This window comes from Diachasmimorpha longicaudata, chromosome 11, assembly GCF_034640455.1.
Source record: "Diachasmimorpha longicaudata isolate KC_UGA_2023 chromosome 11, iyDiaLong2, whole genome shotgun sequence".
Classification (NCBI taxonomy): domain Eukaryota; kingdom Metazoa; phylum Arthropoda; class Insecta; order Hymenoptera; family Braconidae; genus Diachasmimorpha; species Diachasmimorpha longicaudata.
Genome location: NC_087235.1, coordinates 6,757,737 through 6,778,315, shown reverse-complemented (window position 1 = coordinate 6,778,315; position 20,579 = coordinate 6,757,737). Strand labels below are relative to the sequence as shown.

The 20,579-nt window shown below is 42.2% G+C and overlaps 1 protein-coding gene across 1 annotated transcript in view; it reads left to right on the top strand.

Moving 5' to 3' along the window:
• LOC135167124 (uncharacterized) overlaps positions 1 to 20,579 on the top strand; it is a 42,820-nt gene that overhangs the window by 13,226 nt on the left and 9,015 nt on the right. Inside the window, exon 4 of the mRNA XM_064129972.1 lies at positions 19,013 to 19,055. Coding sequence (XP_063986042.1) covers positions 19,013 to 19,055 — 43 coding nt within the window. The remainder of the gene's footprint in view (positions 1 to 19,012; positions 19,056 to 20,579) is intronic.

The window sequence follows — 20,579 nt, the reverse complement described above, 5'->3', positions numbered from 1 at the left end:
GACTGCAGATAAACCGTAGTGGTTGGTGGATATCTCCAGCTATTCCACGTACACATAATATACTCTGGTGCTGGAGTGAGGGGCCTGGCTAGATATGTTCAGACGGTCCACGCAGACGGTCTTTGGAAAATTCCAAGTTGAGCCACACTAACGTACTATAGATGTGTCATATATAACACGGTTGGTGGAATATTTTCCCTCAGTATTTGTATTGCTGAAAAACCATGCAATTTGTATTCTATGCACGCGCCTCACCGTCATTCACTGCTGTGTTATATAATGTACATACGGTAGGCACTTTGGTTTTTCGTCTTGGAAATCAAACCATGGAACGGTATATTTTCACACCGAGACGAAAGCTCCAGCCGTGCCCCCTAGCGATAGTATCGCAAAGGATTTTTCATCTTTACTGGTGTATCAAGGGATCTATCCGGCTTTAATGCTCAGTGGAGTTTGTGAAAAAAAAATGTTGACTCTGTGACTGGGAGAGATGGAGTTGTGCTTTTCGATGATATTCAAATGGGAGACTAGAATCAACCTGATAGGCTATCCTAAAAATTTCCTAAAATACTCTCCCTTAAAATCATGCCAGAGCAGATCAACAATTTCACACGAATTTAATGGTCAATGAAATTCATTTAAAGTCCCACGAATTGTGGCTGAGTGTCGTTAAAATTTATACGTCTGTCCAAATTCTAGATGAAAATCTCGGCTATATGGTACGGAAATAATAGCATAGTTTATCTAGTACCAGTAGAGTAAATAATTACCGTAGACAGCTAGTCGTATATTCCGATGCTATCGGAATAGAGAAACGACGTTGGGAATAATTTACTTGTGTTTATTCTATTTCTCGATTCAACTCATTTCCAATGACACGACAATTTTTTATCACAGTCACGTAGAAGGGTAAATACACCGTGGGCAATGTAGCCGCGTTTGTCATTGTTGGAAACTTCTCTCTGATATCACGTGCTGTTGTGGGTACGTTGTACTATGAAAAAGAAAAGCCAAGTATAACATGATAATAGAGCCGATAGGGGTGTATAGATGGTCTCTCGAGAATTACTGCATTTCACAAGAGAGAAGAAAAACAGTCAAGTAACCTGTGCCATGGGACATTGTTGAATTTACAAACACCGAGGTTATACGGTGGAAATGGCTGTTGGTCGATTTTTATTTCAGCAGTAATGGCGTCGGGTATTGCGTTAAGTGGTGCTGTAAAATGTAAAATATGCTTGTTAACAGTACCGTTGAACGGCTATGTACATATATAAAAAAGATAAAAAGAAAATTATGCAATAGGATAGGTTGGTAACGTCTGCTGGAGATAGCGAGACTTTTTATGATTTGTCAATTATCCCCCAAACTCCACGAGGGGATTTCACCCCCTCCTCTTTTTCTCTCATACCCTGATGCGTAACCAGGTGTCCATGTGAGTAAAATTACCCTATCAACACCTGTATCGACTCGTTCACGTCGTTTAATTGCACATAAACGTCAACGAACTTAATACACATAAATTCCGATTCATGCATGCAATTACAGAATTACAGCCCCATTAATGTGCAATTGTTTTGAAAAAAAATATCTTCATAAATAAAGATCGTGTAGTTTACAAACTGGGCTAAGAGTCTGGACAAATAACGGTGGATAAATTTAACACTGTAATCAGAATGACTTCGGGAATTAAATGAGCGGGCTATTATTTTTGGAGGCCAGAACTCAATTTGCAATTGTAATTTGTGAAAGTATATTCCCGTGGTATTTTAACTGGCTCTCACCATTGATATCACCAGCAATATCTCTCCATTGAACAGCACTCATTACCTGAATCTATTGCACATCTCAAACAGCATAAAAACAAACTACTTGTCAAACCAAAAAGCTGATGAGCAAGTTAAAGACAAGCGTCTAAAAGAACAAAGAAAACAAACGCACCCTGGGCTTCTCTTTATCTCGATCTCTATTCCTTCTTCAGCGTCTTTACGGTATTCCTTCTGGTCTTCTACTCCGGCTCGACCGGTCGACCTTTAACGAGTTACCGGAAAGTTTGCGTAAGAGAGCCCCTCGGGGTCTCACTCTGAAGTAGTGGAAACACGAAGGTGAGACAGGGTTGGCAAGTGCATTGGCTATAGTAGAGAGGGCTTCGGCATAGAATAGTGGCTCCGTGCTGCGAATATAAACAATGCGTTTTAATTAGAGCCCCGCTGGTCCGATGAATGCACAATTGTTATCCCGCGGGCTTTGCCCATCCTCCAAAGTGTATAGTTGGTACAGCTCTCACTGTACAATCCACCTCACCTTTAGCCCCAGACCAGTTTTCGTTGAGCAAAAGCTTCTCGAGCTTTCTCTGGAATCTCCGGTTACTCGTGTTTCTGCACCTTGTCTCCACCCTCTTTTCCCGGAGTTTCATGATGTCCCAGTGGTCCGTGGTATACACTTTACCTCTGGATAACAGTGTATATTGGGTTTCGGGTTATATTTTGTGCAGTTTGTTTCACGTACTGACAACAAACTGCCTCGTACAGTGATCCCAAAAATGAGCACTGGTTGATCTGTGGGAATCCCCTGGAAGGGTCAATAGTGAAAGGGAATAAGGTGGAAGAAATCGCGGATCCTCAATTTATATAAAATATTCATAAATACATGATTCACTCACAAAGACCAGGAAATTTGTTAGAAAAATATTTGGATTTGGAGAGACTTCAGTCCAGTGATTAAAATATTAATTAATTTCGCTAAAATGTCATAAAAATTGAGTGGAACTATCGTATGCACAACCATTCCATAATGTCTACCAGAAATTTTATCTGAAAATTGCTGTCAGTGTATGGAACAAAATAAAACTGAAAGAGAATCATGACGCACCACTGCGTCAGTTGCTGTATCGGGTTGCCTGTCAACTGCGATTCATTGATCTCACGTCGCATTATCTTATCACAGTGGATCAACTATACATCCATCTCCCCTGACTACCAGTGTAGACTAGTCAGATCGGATTTGTCGTACAAATGCCAACGCACAACAGTAGTTGCGTTAGTATGAGCGAATCACCGTTGATACTATCCGTGAAACCGAATGTATGCAAGTGACTGTGTATGGGTAGTTTGGGAAATGGCTGAACTCGTCCCTGTTGGATCGTTTCGTGCCATAACCACATGCAGAGGTGCTTTCTATCCACTAGTCGGTGTATATGAGGCTATAACGACAAAACGGAGCAACGAGGTGCTCATAACGCTTCTCATGATCGTTTCTCTCTTCTTTCTGAGGTTTGTCGGAGCGCTCAACTGCTGTTAGAAGTTTTAGGGAGTGAGGGGGTGAGCTAGATCACAAATGGTTATTAATTGAGGATTCTATCGGGCTCAATTTCTTGTCTGATAATCCCACCATTTGTGGTTGGGTGGAGACAATGGGGAAAAAATAGAGACGCGAACGATGGAAAAATGGCAGACGACTTCCAACTTTATCCTCTTCATAGCCTATTTTCGAAAAGACATTTGGCATTTCAGTCACGCGTCATCTCCCAGCCCTCCTCTACCCCTCACCCCTGGCTTCGCTTTCTTCTTACTCGGGCTTTTCTTCTCGAAGACGAGTCGCAATGGTTCAAATCGAGAGAGGACAACTCCATTCTCTCTCCCTCCCTCCCTTCACCCTCCCACATACAAACCCATTCCCCCAACGAGAAGCATAGGTTTGAGGGCTGACTCTGTACCACCTTCGGCATTATGGTCACGTAGTACACGGTACGCTAGGTACAGGACACGTTTACGGCTTGAACAGGTTGTTCGCAGGATGAAGCACTAGGATGTTCGTCACGGTTTTACGCTCTCAGGGCTGATCTACGAAAAATCACAATTGCCTTAAAGAGATTTTCTGCTTTCTTACAAAGAATAAATGCCACCATCAAACTATTTGTCCGGTGAATTTCAAGTTGGATTACGCTGAGTTCATTGTTATTTCTGACGTGTATTGCTGCAAGTGAATTTGCAGGATTTGGTATTCAGTGAATATTTTCGAAATAGGCAGCCAAGTGCAGCGGGTTTCAAAATATATTTTTATATTATATGTAACCACAGGCATTTACCGTGGGGGCCTACAAAAAATATATTATCTATGAGAGCAGACGTTACGAGTGAAAAGAACTGTTGCTAAAAAATCCCAGAAATATCAGTTACGACACGGAAATAGTCTTGTAATAAAAAAATTCATGGTGGTCATGAAGAAAGTCGGCATTTGAATATTCCGAGAAGTTGTCATTTCCGTCTCAGATTTTCAGAGTAAAGAATACAAATTAATACTTCAGTATTTGTTGAATTCAGGAGCGAATCGGTAAAGCGAGATAAGTTAATTTGGCTATTGATCGGATTTCGATGAATATTTCTGAATTTTTTTCAAACATCAAATAGGATTGCGTTTTTTACTATATTTGAACGGCTCTGTACGATATCGATAATTTTTGGTAATACCCCACCTGTCACTGAGCATTCAATAATAGTAAAAGGTATTTATTATTCCACAGAAATGTCAAATTCGGAATTTCCAGTGAGTGGCATTTGAATGAAGGAAATAATCCACGAATAGTCTGTCGTGTTGGGGAATAAATAGAGAGTTTCCCTCGAATTCCATAACCCAGCTATATGTGCGGTTAGTTTGACAGAAAATATGATTTCGATACTGCGAGAGTCCACGCATATCTATGAGGCAAATGGTCGAGGCTTTCAGCGAGAAATTTCTGGAAAGTCAGTTCTCAAATGTAGAGCATACCACTGCTAGATATTATGTTCAGTAAAGACAGTCTATTTATCACTTTTGGTGTTTCCATTTGATAACTAGAGTTAGTCAACTGTGAGATCTAGGGCATAAATGAGAGGAAGATCACGAACGTCGACTCAACGGAGAAAGGGAATGCTTTGTTATTTAATGTCAGGCGAAAAACCTTCCAGAATAGACTACTTCAAGGGCTCTACATTCTTAAAATTCAATTCCTCATCGAGAATCTCAGTTTTCAACTTATTCAGAGTCCATCGCCGCGTTAAATACCTTACGAGGATTATTCTCAGTGGAAGGTATCAACAATTCCCTCTAAATACGGTCCCAAATGTTGATACCCGCTGTAGTCAGACATTCCTCCTGACGAAAACAGATTCCCATGTATTTTTTATTTCCTCATGAATGGGAATTTCCTCAGCTTATTTCGACTTTATTGCAACTTGAACAATTCTCGAGTTTGTCGGTGCAAAAATTGACCTGTTTCACTGGCAATTTTAAACGCAATTTTCTGACAGGGTTGGGTGCGTTGGGGGTTGGACATTTGGTCGTTGTGTCGAATAGTCATCAACTCATCACGTGTAAATTCTCAAGTACTCGTGACCATGCAAATGGTGGCAATAGTTGGACCATGGAACTGGCAGTATAGGTGCGTATATAAGCGTGAGACAGAGATGGAAATTGGAATTGAACAAGGAGAGGTTGATGAGAGGTAGAGGTGGTGGCCAAGTGTCCATTCCCTTGTGTCTGTGCAATGTAACACGTGAGTGAATGCTCACATGCATATTCGCCTGGGTACTCTCTGGCATGCATATTCAGACACATACCGTGGCCTGGTGGAAGGCACTAGTACACTCCCTGAATATGTACTTTATATCAGAGATATATGTACAGTGCTATATTTCCTCACTCTATCTGTCTGCCTGTCAGAGGTTGTCTCTTGCTATCTCTGTTTCTGGTGTTGTGTATGAGTGGAGGTTGGAGGCTATGAGAGGGCCCCCGGCATCATCCGATGAGTGAAGAGTAGGTGTGTATGCACAGGTAAATACACACAGTATGAGTTATTCCTAGCACGTGCACCGACGAATGCGTGAGAATAAGGGAGGAACTGGAGATCCATCCTTCGGGATATGATGAATACAGCCGTTGGGGATGAGCCACAATTCTTTGGAAACAAAGAAAACTAATTGAATTCAATGGAGAATTATTTGCAGTTCATTGGAGTCTCGTTCGAACTTATTATTGATATTTGGAGGAACGAAAATGTTACAGGGACTGGAATTTTTGGAGGAGGTTGGATCTCCGAGACTTTGGAGGTGTAATTTTTTGCGGAAATTCCCTTTTCGTTCACAGGGGTATTATATTCGAGCATCATCATCTCGGAATTTCTTCACACTCTTCGCTGGGGTGGGTGGCTAGCAAACGAGGACAAAGTATCATACTAGACCGAGTTAATCTAGTTGAAAGTGAGACGAACGACCAGTGGACCATGTGTCCTCATACGTGGAGAAGGAAATGAATTGATAAAAATGTCGCTTCAAAGAGAAAAATTCAAGACGCTTTTTATGTTCATGTTTGTGAGTGCAGAATTGAGAATAATGGGAAGGGAAATTTTTGCAGAATTATATCAAGACGTGATAAGACTGATACAAAACATTTTCGTTAAAAGTCTAAAAAGGAAAGACATCATTGATAGGCGTCATGAGAAACTCATATCTACAATTAAATAAAAAAAGGTGGGAGGGGAAGATATTCAGCCATTTTTACTTGAAGTGAAACAGGTGCGGGTGAGTCGGAATATAAAAAATCGTAAAACATTCCTGACTAATGGTCAGTGGGAGGGAAAAAAATGTTAATGCGAAAAATCTGGGGACCAACTTTTTTGAAAAATTACGACTAAGAGAATGGGCGTAGAGCACGTGGCGTGGGAAGGGAGTAAAGAGCGTTAATTTAGAACTCTGTGGGGAAAGTGTTGTGAAGAATGGTAAAAGCTTAAACTCGAGAATTTGTGAGAATTTTTTTAATGAAACGGGTTGAGCTGTCGGAAAATTTGGCCTTTATGAATTCATTTTTTAGGGCCATTTACACCCTTTAGGAACAATTTAGAAGACTTATTATTGCACATTTTAGTCTGCCTTCCTCGCCACTCCGAATAACCCGACATTAACTTCGATAATTCACTTTCTTATCCCTCACATTCGAACATTTGGAGTTTTTCATTCCATCGGTGCTTGTACCATCAGCCCTTTTTCTCAAAAGCATCTTCATCTCTTGTTCCCCAGATTTCCCCCATCGCCCATAAATCCTCCATCCCTGAACGCAGCATAATAAACGGTACGATAATGTAGCCGTTGAAATTCGAGAAATGATTTGGATGAAAACGATAAGAGTCAAGTATCCCTCCCCTAATTGATGCCATATCATCTGTGCTCCAACACGGTTTCTCCCAAAAGGGGTGTTAGGAAACGAGGCCTTGCGGGGTTGGTTAATCGTCCGCGATTCCTCGTTTAGCAAGGCCGTGTGTGCGGCCCTTTAATAGACGGTATCCCAAGTAATTCATGCTCCCGCTTCTCCCTTCCTCGTCAATTCCCATTCCATCCACCACTTTCACCCGGCTTTTCTCTCTCCACCGCATTTCACTCTCTTCAACATCTATATATACGTATAATGGTTCTAATCGAGTCTGTAGGTTCGCGCACACTCGAGGGTTAAGGGTTGCCTTCCTTTCTCTGTCCCCACCCTCCCTGGGTACTTCAACACCAGGGAAATTCTGTACATACAAGCACAAGTACAGTTTAACCAATGATAGGAGGCATCAGTACAGCGAGAAGTCGACGAGGCAAATGCAAGCCAAAATCTCTGGGTTTTGCACATTGAAATGGTGGCTTGGGCCGTTGTTGCGAGACGACAGGGCCACACGACGGCTGCAGAAATTAATATAAATCTCATTCCCCTGAGCGTGGCCCACAACCCCTGGCTTCTGGGTCTCACCCCCGTTAATGCATGGTAGCATTGTCTTACGCAAAGCGCGTCTCTCAACACAAATTCTCTGTCCCATCTATTTATGTCTCCCTCCATTTTCCCTCACCACTCACTACTGCCTGTTCAATTTGAGAAACATTCGGGGAATATATGTTGGATGTACTAATATTCATCCGGTACGGGAAAATATAATTATCACCGTATTGATATAATTTCATAATTAAATCTTCAAAAGCTCCGCGAATTAATCGAATAGCTCGAGCCTATCAACATTGACTCGATATGCTTAATTACTACCGTGTTCATCAAATTCCATTTCACCTATGTTTTTGTGTCACTGGAATGCGTAATGTTTTACAAATATAATTTAACGTTAATTCACTCCGAATTTTGCAGAATGAATTTATCAACTTCATTTTAGACTTTGCCCCAAAATTGGCCTTTCAGACCCGGGCGTCTGAAAAGTTTAAACTTGACTGATATATTTCATTAAGTTTTCAAAGTTTCGGGTGCATTGTAAAGCAACAGTATGGATGTAGGTATGAACCATAGACGAGGACTATTAGGTGAAGCTAGTGGGTAAGGATACAGGGCTAGTTGTACAGCATTGAAGGGTGGGGGATGGAAGCCACAATCGAGATTGCCTAGATAAATTTCACTTTAGCTTGCCTCTGGCATCCTCGAACATCTCCGAGATAGGCCCGACCACCTTCTCCCTCTCCCCCTTTCCACCGCTCAACCTCACCCCAGACATTTTCAACGCTCACCCCTTACCACCCCCACAATTTCGTCCCCGTGTGTCTCACTCCGTCTCTCTAACTTTCTCACCCCCTCTCATTCGCGTATTTTGCAGACATCCATTTTGTCTCTATTCTCCTGACACCGGGCAACACACACCCTCATCGGCACTCTTCAACCACCCTCTCTCGCCCGTAAATACAAAACGACACTCGATAGCTTTCCCACACCCCGTGCATCCCCCTCACGGGGGCTTGCACTCTCAGCCGTTTAACCAAGCGTACCATTACTTTTCTCCACCCATCTAATTTCCCCTACCTTCAATCTCGACACCACCGTTCTCCTGTCGATAGAGGGAGCAGGCATTCTGCGATTTACGCCTGGATAAAGGTCCTACCAACACTCCAGCCAGGGTGAATGTGTGTCACAAAAGCATTAAAGAAAACATGAAGAATAAGTGAAAGAGCCGATGCAATTTATCGATTTTTTTTAACACTTTTCCCTTATTTTTTAGACCGAATCGAGGCAATTACGTGCGAAGTTGGTATTCAGAATAATTCTTTCGTGAGGGGGGTAGGAAGGAAATGGTGATATTTCATTGGTTTCAGCTTCTCTCGATATACGGGGGTATGGTAAATTTTCTTGAAGTTGTAAATAATTATTTCTGTCCGGATAAAGTAAGTTTGAACTCGATATTTGGTTTACAACTTCCAACTTTTATCGCCGGGGTTGAATCAGGGGGATTTACTGGGTCAATTGAGTTATATTCCTACTGATAATTTATGCTTTGCGACTGGTAGTCTGTTTCTTCGTTCTATTTCTGCAGACAGATAGACAGGTTTTATTTGGAAACTGACAATCTCAAGTTCAATTTCCCAAATGACTCAAGTTGAGGCTTTCAACAGTTTCAAGTTCAGAGGTTCAGTGGATATTGAATAATTTGGGCGATGAGAATATTAATTAACTCTGGAATTGAAAAAGGAATCACTAAAGTTCACACACTGACTAAAATCAAAATTTAATTGAATCTCAAACCATCAGATGTCTGACCATATGAATTCAATTTGAACCTCTACCCAGTCCTCATTTTATTCCAGAGTTCTTTACTCTTCAAAAATGTCCACAACCTCACGACAACATGAACTAATCATGAGTTAATCTATACTAATTACAATTTTGATTCACACTCGTAAATTATATACATTACTAAAATGGCTCAATGCTAACAGCTCCCTAAGGTCCGACGAAATTGCGATGCAGCTCCTATACACAAGGGACGACACTTAATATCTGTAGTTTGCGGAATGATCCCCACCCCCCGTGAGGTATGAAATTTCATGAAAATCAAGTTGATTTCCTCCCCTGTTTGCCCTCAGTACAAAATCGAGTGCGTAAAGATAACCAATAAATGTTGCACCTAAAACCAGACTGCAATCTCTCCACAAGTGTTTCCCAATACGTGCACACATGAATAAATGGATGAGTGTAAACACAAAAACATGGAAACTCCCGAAAACTCATCCTCTCACCCCCATGACATATGCACACAATGTGGTATAATCGTACCGACTGCACCAATGCCAAAGTACCTCAAGTTACTCACAAACCCAAACACTGGAGAAATTCCCACAGTAGTTCAAGCCATACGTATATTACCACCTATGAATATGTATTGAACGATAAATACACATACGATCGCATTACTCGTGTGATGCTGCCCCATTGCCGAGAGAAATTCCGAGTGAAAATGCAATAGAGACATTTCAATGGTGCAAGTGCAGGGCTACCAAGGGTGTAAGGTTCCACAAACTCTTGTTGGCAAGTTTGCCAGTGAGGGAGGCAGAGGGACCCGATGGCAAGTGTCCCGGTGTGTGTGTGTGTGTGGGGAGTAATATAGAGTTGGTGGTGGAGGGGGAGTAGAACCCAGCAGACTCCGGTTAATTAACGAAAGCCACACGGGACAGCGGCTGCAACTGTCGACAGACATTCGCGTTTTGTGTCGTCCTTCTATTTCAACCCGTCTGTCCCCACAAACGTGTCGCCATTTTTGTGTCTAATTTAATTCTGATGAAATACTGTAAATACCTCGGTGAGAAATACTGAGGTGAAAGAGAGGGCAGAAGTGATGAGTTTCGTGTCATCATAAGGAGGGGGAGGAAGATAAAACGTACAAAGTGAGACAGTAGAAAACGAGGAGAAAAAGAAGGAAAGTGGTTGGTTAATTAAAGGAATACTTCGTTTACTCTTCACTCTTTTTACTTTAAAGAAATTTATACGTACGATGCTGGAGTTTATTTTGTGAATTGTCGACAGAAGGGGGAGGGGAGGGGCTTTAACTGCAAACAACTCACGTGAATAAGTTATACGAATGGCGAAGATTGCCTGGTGATGGGTTTCGGTAGAGGAGTGAATAAAAAGAAAGATACTCAAAGGGATGGGGGAGAATAAATAAACTGCGAAGGGGGTAAAAGAGTGGATTCAATCTGAAGGGACAGCGGTATCGCGGAAAACTCGAGGGATGACAAAAGAGAGCATATACTGGATGAGTTCGGTATATATGTGAGATTGACAATGTCCATCCCTTTCACTCGGCTGTGGAATGTTTGTACGAGATTCAACGATGACAAAGCAGAAGAGGGGCGGATGTACCGTGCGGTAGCGGTCGGTTTATGGGGCTGGGGAGGTGAGGCCACGTAGTTGCCGGGTAGCGTGGCAGAAAATTAGAAATGTCGTGTACAATCTCGTGGGTGTCTGTCCTCGGAAATGGGAAGAGGATACGTACGGGTCAACAATTTGCGGTGGTGAAAAAAAAAAAAAAAAAAACCGAAACACTGGAATTTTCACTGCAAATTCTACTTCTTCCCAAGATATTAATGAATCGTCGGAAAAGTGTCAGTAATTCCCACTGCTGAGGTACTCAATACCTACCAACGTCTACCTGAGTCACGTCTGTCTCCGCCCTCGACTTGAAGGATTGTTCCTGGAGTAGACTGGAGTACAGCAGGGATAGAGTCGAGAAAATAAACAGTGCCACTGTCGTGACAAGAGACGAGGGAATGAGAGGAAGAAGTGGAAAGCCACGGAAGGTAAGCTCTGGAGAGGGCTACACGGGTGAGGACCGAAGGGACGTGCCACCATAGACAAGAGAGGCGAATGGACAAAAGGGTGGAGGACCTCCGGAGCTTGCTCCGCTGTCGAGAAGATGGACGCAGTTCAATTATACCACCACACCACTCCTCACCCCCCCACCCCTCAGCGTTCCCATACAAATTTAACTCCTCTTGTACTATCCCTCCATTTGATCCAACTTTTCCCTTCTCGTTCTCTTTTTTTACCTCGCCAACAGCCCACAATTTTTCCTCTCAACCCTTGCCTCACTCTTTGTCCTACCAAGCCACAAATAAACTCTAAATTCACATCCTCCTCACTTTTTATATTCTCCATCTTCGTCCTACTCTCCCTTGTCTTGATATCCCTCCACTATTTTCCAACCAACCCTCACTCCTTCTATCCTCTTTCCTCCTCCCTCTCATTGCCCAGCCGATCGACTTCACCGGGTAAAAGGGGCGAAGACAAATCGTCGAACGGGAAAAACGTAGAAGAGGGTGAAAAGCAGTTTTGTCTGGTTTATATAGTGAGGTCCACTTTTCCTCTTGCAAACTCGACAACGAAACACGGTAATGGGCACTGGGCTCCATCGAATAAGGGCAGAAGTGGAAGAACGCAAGTCGTAGCCAACACTGTCTGAAGAGGGGAGGGGGATGCTGCTGGGAAAAGCAAAGGAGTAATAACAAGAGAAGAAAAAAAAACAAGGGGAAGCAGCTTAAACCGAAAACATAATCAAATCTAGCTGAGAGCGCCTGCGGTGCAAAGTTACTAATTGCTTAATTTCCCTCGACCCAACGGAGCACTTGTCCCTTCTCCCTCTCTCTCTCTCTCTTGGCCCTCCATCTCACCCCTCATCCCCGTTTACCTCTCATCGTTCTCTCCCTCTGCCCCTCCGACAACTTCAACCCATCGCTCTAGCCCTTTTCCCTCGTTCCTATTGCTCGAGAGCCCACAAGTGCGCGCAAAGTGCAGAGGTGGCTTCGTCCCTGTTTCTTTTTCTTCTGCTGATTCTCTTCATTCTTTTGTTCTTCACATTGTGAGAACGTTTTCCTGACTGTAAAGGGGGAGACTGCCCTTCCCAGTAAGAAAGTGTCACTTCTCTTCCAGTTACCTCTATCACATTTCAACTCTATATCCTCCATGTTTTTTTTTCTCTCTCGTTATCGTAAATTGCACTCTATTTTCGAGGATCTCTCCGGGGCTGTGGTGAAACGAGAACCACCACTATTTATTCGTGGATAAGTTAAACTCGTGTACAGTGATGTGTCGGGGAGGATGTTGAGTTATATCACTATTAATAATTTACCACTGCGTGGAGAGACATTTTGTAGAAAAGTTATGGGACTGGTGGGGGAAAAATGATACCGGTAAGTGATGGGGTTTAAAAAATTGCTGAGGCTATTTGTCTGTTTCGAGGATATCTATCGGAAATTTCCGATCAACTTTTGCCACAACCCCTTCCACACACTCACTCCTGTATTCTCCCTCAGTGATTTTGAATAAATCCGTTACCTTCGTAAATCGTGAGCTTCACTATTCGTTCCGTGTAATCGATCCTGTCCCAGACCGGAGAGTGCCAATGAATTGCACGAACACGAGTTTCAACCCGTGTTGAGCAATGAGTAAGAGGGATAGAAAATTGCGGGAGGGAGGGGGAAAGAGGGAGCGAGCTGCCGGCTGTCCAGCTTACAGTGAGGGATGGTTCCGTACGATCACGATAAAATGATTTCTCCTGTGTGGAGCGATTTAACGAATCGTCCACCACGAGCACTCCTTCAACGAGGTAAAAATCCTCTCCGAATGACCATCCTCTTTCCAGGAAAGAAAAAAGTACGAGAGCAGATAGGGAAATCGTCCCCGGAAATTACGGAAACTGGTTGACATCGTGGAAAAAGCTCGGAATAATGAGAACAATACAATGAGCACTCGAGATTTCTTTCTCTCCTGTAATTACTCATCGAGGGCTGATAAAAAATGTGATAACACGAAGAAAATATTCTCTTGGTTGGATGAAATTTAATGAAGTATTGGCTTTGAAGTGGAATGTCTCAATTCGCTTTGGACAAGTTGTTAGAATCCATATAATAATTTTTTTCAGCATGGCGAGTCCCTAGAAATTTGTTCAAAATTTATCACATTGTAACTGTAGTTTCAACACCCGGGGTAATCACCCGCACGTGATTCCGTGATATATGAAAAAAAAAAACGTTTACATCACCCCAATGTGTAAACTCACTTTAATACTCTGTACATCACAACCACACGACACGTTATATTAAGAGGGATGAAACCGTCATCCCCTATGAAATATTCATATTCCCATGGTTCCCCTCTGGATACATAAAAAGTTGAATAATCCCTGTGAATTCACAAGATGCCGAAATGATTCTTACTTCCGTATCACGAACAATTTACTTCGTACTTCGCTCGGTCGCTTTATCCCACCCCAATATACAGTTTGCGCTCAGGCTCGCCTCATTGGACGCCAAAAGAGGGTCAGCCATGTCTTGAATGTTTCCCCGAAACCTCACCCCTCGTCACTGAGGGAGATCAAACTGGCGTAAATAAAAAAGAGAGAAAACGCACCCTTTTTTTACGGCAACCGGGATCATTCAAATACAAGTATTTTCTGCCTTATCACACACACGAAACAAAAGTGATGCCGAGGGGCTGAGTAAAATGGTGGAAAATGTGAGGAAAAAGACAATCGGAGGACATAACCATTCCAGAGCGACGAAATCAGGACCCCTGACCTCCCTTCTCCCTTCATAAGAAAATATTCAAAATTTCTCGTGAATTTTTATCTCCTTTCATCTCTCCATTCTCAAGAGAGCAATGCTACTGTGAGGGAGAGATTTTGTTAGTAGAGGTGTCCCTTTGTTCGGACCACCATTCAGAGATCGCAAGTGGCCTCCAAAGATACATTCTCGTGCAATCTGCGTAGACAGCAATTTCTGGTAAACTCGCTTATCTTGAAAACTTTATACTTTTCCACGTACCTTCCCCCTCCATTAGTTTCTCCTGGAAATTTCATTCATGGCCGACGCGTTTTTAGCAAAAGATGTTTCTGTTGCATATCCATTACTTATGTACTTCGAAATGTTTTTCGGAATAATCAAATAAAAGAGAAATTCCCAGCTCTTTGATTTCCCACAAAGTTCTAAATTTTTAATGACAAGAAATATTTTAATTTCATGAATCCCTTAGTGAAGAGTAAATTGTCGGTTTTTTGGGATCATAATCGGACACTATCACGGGACAAAATTTGAAGTTAAACTCCCACCATTCCAACGCTTCCAACCGTAAGAAAAAATAAATAAAACGATCATCTACAGAACATAAAGTCCCAGGTTTCCGTCTGTTTCAGACAGAAACGCAATTCCATTCATTGAATGAAGTAGAACTTGCGCGAGCCTGTGGATTTTCTCATTAACCGGAAACCCAATTGTAAAAACTTTTCCATTATACGTAAGTTTTTCAGGACTCCAGGAGTGTTGTAAATTTTCACGAAAATTCCAGAGGGCATATTAAGAAGAGAGAAATTGACGGTGATATGATGTGTAAAGGGGAGAAATTCAGGAGTGATAAAGAAGGGGGTAAGAAACGGAGCGTGAGGAAGTGCTGCAGAAGAAGAAAAGAGGGAGGAGATGCTGAAGAATATAAAGGCACCCTCGTTCTACATTCTCGTATAAGTACACATGTGAAGCTTTACATTTCCTACGATTCGTCTTTTCTCTTTTCTTTTTCTACCCCCAACTATCTCTCTCACCTTATTTATTTTACTCCTCTTTTTCCTTCAGTTTTCAACGCTCGTACTCAGCCACTTTCTCCATATTCCAGAACTGTATTGTGTGGTTGCAATTCATTCGTTTTTCCTCGTGGAGCCACTCGTTCATACCTTTCCCAAGTACATTTCCCTCTTTCACTGGAGTCTCCGAGCCTATATACAACTACAAATACCTGGTACTGTACTGTCTTGATATTCACAAATTTCAACGTCTCGGCTTCATATCGTCGCGCACATGTCACTGCATCTGTACAATGGGGTGTGCTGAGAAAAATGGTTTATTTGAATCAAATAAAAATCTTTATTCGATATTTCTTTATTCATTTCAAGTGTGCAGTTGTAAAGAGTGAATGGCACATCTTGATATTACCTTGTTTGGCGAAGAAGAATTCAATTATATCGAATTGATAAATTAATGAATAACTAGTTCAGTCAAATCAGGTAAACGGTTTCCCCGGTAGAGATGTGATTTTACGATTCTATATAAATTATATTGGAAGTGTTTGTTTTAATGAATACAAGTCTGCTGTAAATAACTTTTATTTAACTTAAAACAATAATTTTCCGGGGAACTTGTTATTTATCGCGCGGTGTGGCCCTTTCAGGGCTTTTGGATTGGATAAAAGTGGTGATGGTGATTGGTGGTGACTGGGGGTGAAGTAATGCAGGCCAACGGGTCACATTTACCCTAACCCGGGTAATACCGTTTTTTTCACGCTTTCATCGTAAAAATTGAACAATCGTTCAGTATCAAATGATCAAAATCCACTCAACTCTGAGCTGCTGTAAAACCCATCGATCGTGTAATTCATCAATTCTATGGGATTATCCACTTTTGAGAGGGCGTGAATCGAAATTTTGTGGCACATATTCGCCCACACACTCATACGTATGTACACCATGTTCAAGATGATTCGACGGACCTCGAAAAGTTCCGGAGAACAGGAGAATAAATTGAAATACCCTGAGAGGAAAAGTTGATAACCATTAAAAATTTAATTTTCATCAAATGAATTTCTCTCCACTGTTTAGCCCTCTTCATTTCCTCAGTTCATGAATCGTTCTTCATTCGTTTACTTACGGTCAGGAACTTTGAAAGCCGGGGATTGGAGTTAACTTGGGCGAAAGAAAAAAAAAACAATAAAAATGGGAGTAAAAAAAATCAAAGTTTTAAAATCTCGTCAAGTGCCATCCAATGAAAATCCACAGGTAGCAGTAGTTCAAGTGCGTTCAACTTCCTCCAACCTACATTTTTTCCTCCCCCTCTGTACCCCTCGGTGTGGTTTCAGTTTTAAAACTTTAAATTCCAACCAGTGAAGACCTGAACCTGAAGTTCCATCAGCAGAGAATCGAGTATTTTATAGTTCTTCAACTCCCACTTCGGCCATTGTCGTTGGCACACGTGGCGACTAAGAAGTGCAGAGATCGTCCGAGAATACAAAGAAGTGAGTCCTGGAGAAAAAGATGATTGCAACTGGGGTGATCTAGGGGTAGGACGATGTACCGATCGGTCTACTAGTCCACTTGGCCTCGTAAACTCCATTCTCCACCCCCACCCCAGGGTTGTCGTGCGGTCGTGCGAACCAGCGGTTTTGGATGCTCGAGTTGGTTCGCTTTTGTTCTATCTCACTTCCAGTCCTGAATTTAAATTCTCCATCGTCGACTCTTTCAACAATTTACCAACGATTCTCCACCACTGTTCACCACCCCATCCTTTCTCATTCTCACTCTAGTGTTCTTACTCCACTTTGTCTGATGTCTTTATCTTTTTCTTGGTCTGTAACTACTGACGACTTGCCAGTCGTGAAACTTAACGAGCGTTTCTTTTGTGGGATCTTTTAATGCCCATGAGATACTGTCCCCCTATTCCCCCCCCTCCCCTGCTGGACTGAAGATAATGCATAAGTTGTAGTTTGTATAGCTCCAGCATCAAATGATTATAATCGTCTAATTTTCCCCATGACCCAATTTCCGGAAATCTCATTAAGGTTAGAATTAAAACATCTCAAGCGCACGATAAACTTCACAGATAAGAACTTAATATTCTACACGGAAAGAAATTTTTTACAAAAATTATATTACCGTTCTATAAAAGTGGATCATGAGTCATCGTGACCTCATCTTGATCATGATACTTAGTAAAAATTAATGTATGGTAATTAAAATTTATTCTAGATTAGAGAAAGGTTATTATGATGAAAATTTATGAGTGATTTTTATTGAACTTTGCTCTCGGTGTGCGGGTACAATAAAAATTACTGTCAAAGGGTAAAATTGCAATGCATCAGGATAAAACTTCTACCATCTAAAATAATAATCAATCAACTGTTACCTTCTACTGAATATGAGAAACAAAATACTTGATTAAACCCCCTTCACACCCATCCTCCCACAAGCCTGATATATAAACCCCCAAGATGAAGCTTTCACCACGAAAACGTCAGTGAAAATTCTCCACAAACTCTCGAGGTTGTAAACATTTCGAGTCCATCAAAAACGAGTACTCCCCCGGTTACTTGCATCGATCACAAACACACATCGTCACTCCAACTGACTTGTATACACGGTGGCTACATGCACCTTTAAACGACGTTTGTACGTCACACAGAGGGTAAGTGAAGTGAGTTCTACCAGTCATACCAGAACTACCACCAGAGAGACGGAAACGTCACTCGGTTTGCGTTTGCCATTTCTCGGTGAGTCCTCGGGAATATACATCGTGGCAAAATGCCTGGTAGAGGAGTGTAGAAAGAAACGGACTACCCGAATTTAGCCCAAACCCTTCTCACTCCACTTTTACCATGTCGAACCCTTCGCTCTCTACCCCTACGCTTTTCCCGCTCTTGCCTTTGCTTTCCAGTTGACGGGGCAGCATCAGGGCAAGGGAATCCACTGCGTTTGCAGAGCATCGAAGGGCGCCGAGTTTGGCCTGTGCATAATTCAGTACTAATGCCAGGTTAGACGTCAGACTACTGCATCCACTGCGCCCTCGTGCGCTTTATCGGCCTCTCCTCAGCCACACGCGCATTTACTAAGCCACCCTGAATGCTGGAGGGGCGGAGGGGGGGTTTGAGCAAAGTTTCCTGGCATTCAGTGGCTGCGTGAACCACCCACCTTTTGAGGTGAACAACCGTAATGTCGGGATACCAAACGCTAGAGCGTTTTCAACTCCACCGGGGCTGCAGGCGAGGGGGATGGACGGCCCACGGGGGTGGGAGGTGGACGGGTGGGATGTTTCATCCACCTCTGTCCCCAACCCATTCCCCCTACCCCATCCATCTCTGTCTATATACTACTGGTTTGCTGCCATTTAATTATTCTGAATTTATGTGCTCACCAGTCCGGACGTCTGATCTATCACGGTCCATATCACTTGCTGTGCGTATTTTCATCCCCTGATCCTCTTGCGTTACTGTTCATTCACCTTCTCTGATTTATCGTTGACGCTACCGAGAATTTAATTTACGTCATTTTATCGTCACCCACCTGAAACCATAAAATTCACTATCGTAATTCTACAATATGACAATAAGTAGTTTTTTTATTTTTTATTTTATTATGGAGGGATTGAAGTGAATGATCAATTTGACGATTCGTCTGATTTTCTGTTTTTTATCGCTGTTGCAGATCTCAGGGGAGTGAGGATCCTGTGGAAGTAATTGCTCTGAAGGTGAGTACCTGTCTGACCGAAATGTTTCCTTTACCACTTGAGAAATAGTTGTTAGGAGCACTTAAATGGGGAGATTGAGAGCCCAGTGGTTAATGCGGTATAGAGGTGTTTCTGCAATTTGGCGAGAGGGTGGAAGAGGGATAGGGAGGGTAAGGGGGGGTAGGAGAGGAAGTGAATGTTGGGAAATTTGTCACAAGTGTCAGTTGAAGGGGTCCAAGGTTTTTCATCCACATTATACACCACTTCTCACTGGTTTCTCCCCACCCTTAGTTTGCTTACTGTATTTTCTGGCTCCATAACTCGAGGCGTGTACGAGGAAAGTTGAGGAGTGTTATCGCAAAGTCAGTGACAGAGCTTGAAAAACTTTTACCGACTTTTTTTTTCAACTTGAGAGGGAAATCCCTGGTCCTTCGCTCGTCTCTCTCGTGCAAACAAAAAAAATATCAGAGCGGGGAACTTACTGATTTTAATCGGTTTAACTTGTTTATATCGTACAATTTTTTTTTTCATCGGATTCTGAAATCTCGTGTGATGAAATTTATTGTAGTGGAAAGCAAAGTGCCTCGACAATTATTTGTCTTGTAATTTTTCTTAGTGGAGATTTTTTTTTCATCACACGCAGATCATCAAAAATATTAAATTTCCCTGTACCCTATTGAAAGAAGATTGAATTGAAAAATGAATGTGTCATGTGTCACGTTGTAATTACGAGATGACTGGACAGTGTCTAATCGTGAAAGGTCGTGGCTCCGGATGAAAATTAAAGCTCCACCCCTTAATGAATGTGTCCGGTCCTCGGACTTCAGAGGGGGGGGGGAGGAGAGGTGAAGGAAAGGGAAGAGTATATCTTTCACAGCGGGATACGATGGACGGGGTAGTCGGTGATATACGAATAATCGTCGGGATATTAACGAGAGTTTATATCACGTCCCAGTGTTGGTATAGCAGGCGTAGGTGGGACATGTGGGACAATGGGAATGGGGTGAGAAAAAAAAATTTGTGTTTCAGGGAAGGGGGTTTAATTTAATAAGCTGTAATACCGGACTCTGGAATATTCTGTAAACTGCGGAAACTATCCCTCGTGCATGGTCTTTTCATCGTATGTAATCCCTCTCGCTGTGGGAGATGGGGGGTGGCATAAACAAAACCCCATAAATAACACGTGGACCCAGAAATATGCTCAAACTGTCTGTGCGCAATCCGACAAATAAAAATCCGAAAGTTGTAGATTGAAAAGCTGAACGAAATCTGTTGATTTTGATTAATCAGTTTACAGTAATGTTTCAATTATTCCATTCTATCTCCATTTTTCTGTACCATGGAATATGTTAAATTCGACACGTTGCCTTTGAGTTCAAAAGAGGGAGTAATCAATTCAACTGTTTATCCAGAATTAAATCAATTTGTGACACATTTGCATTGCTCCCTTCCCCACACTGTCACTGACGCTTTTCTCTTTTTCGACATCGCCATATTTTCATTCATTTCACAAACGTATATTTGCCTCAATAATTCATGTATAAA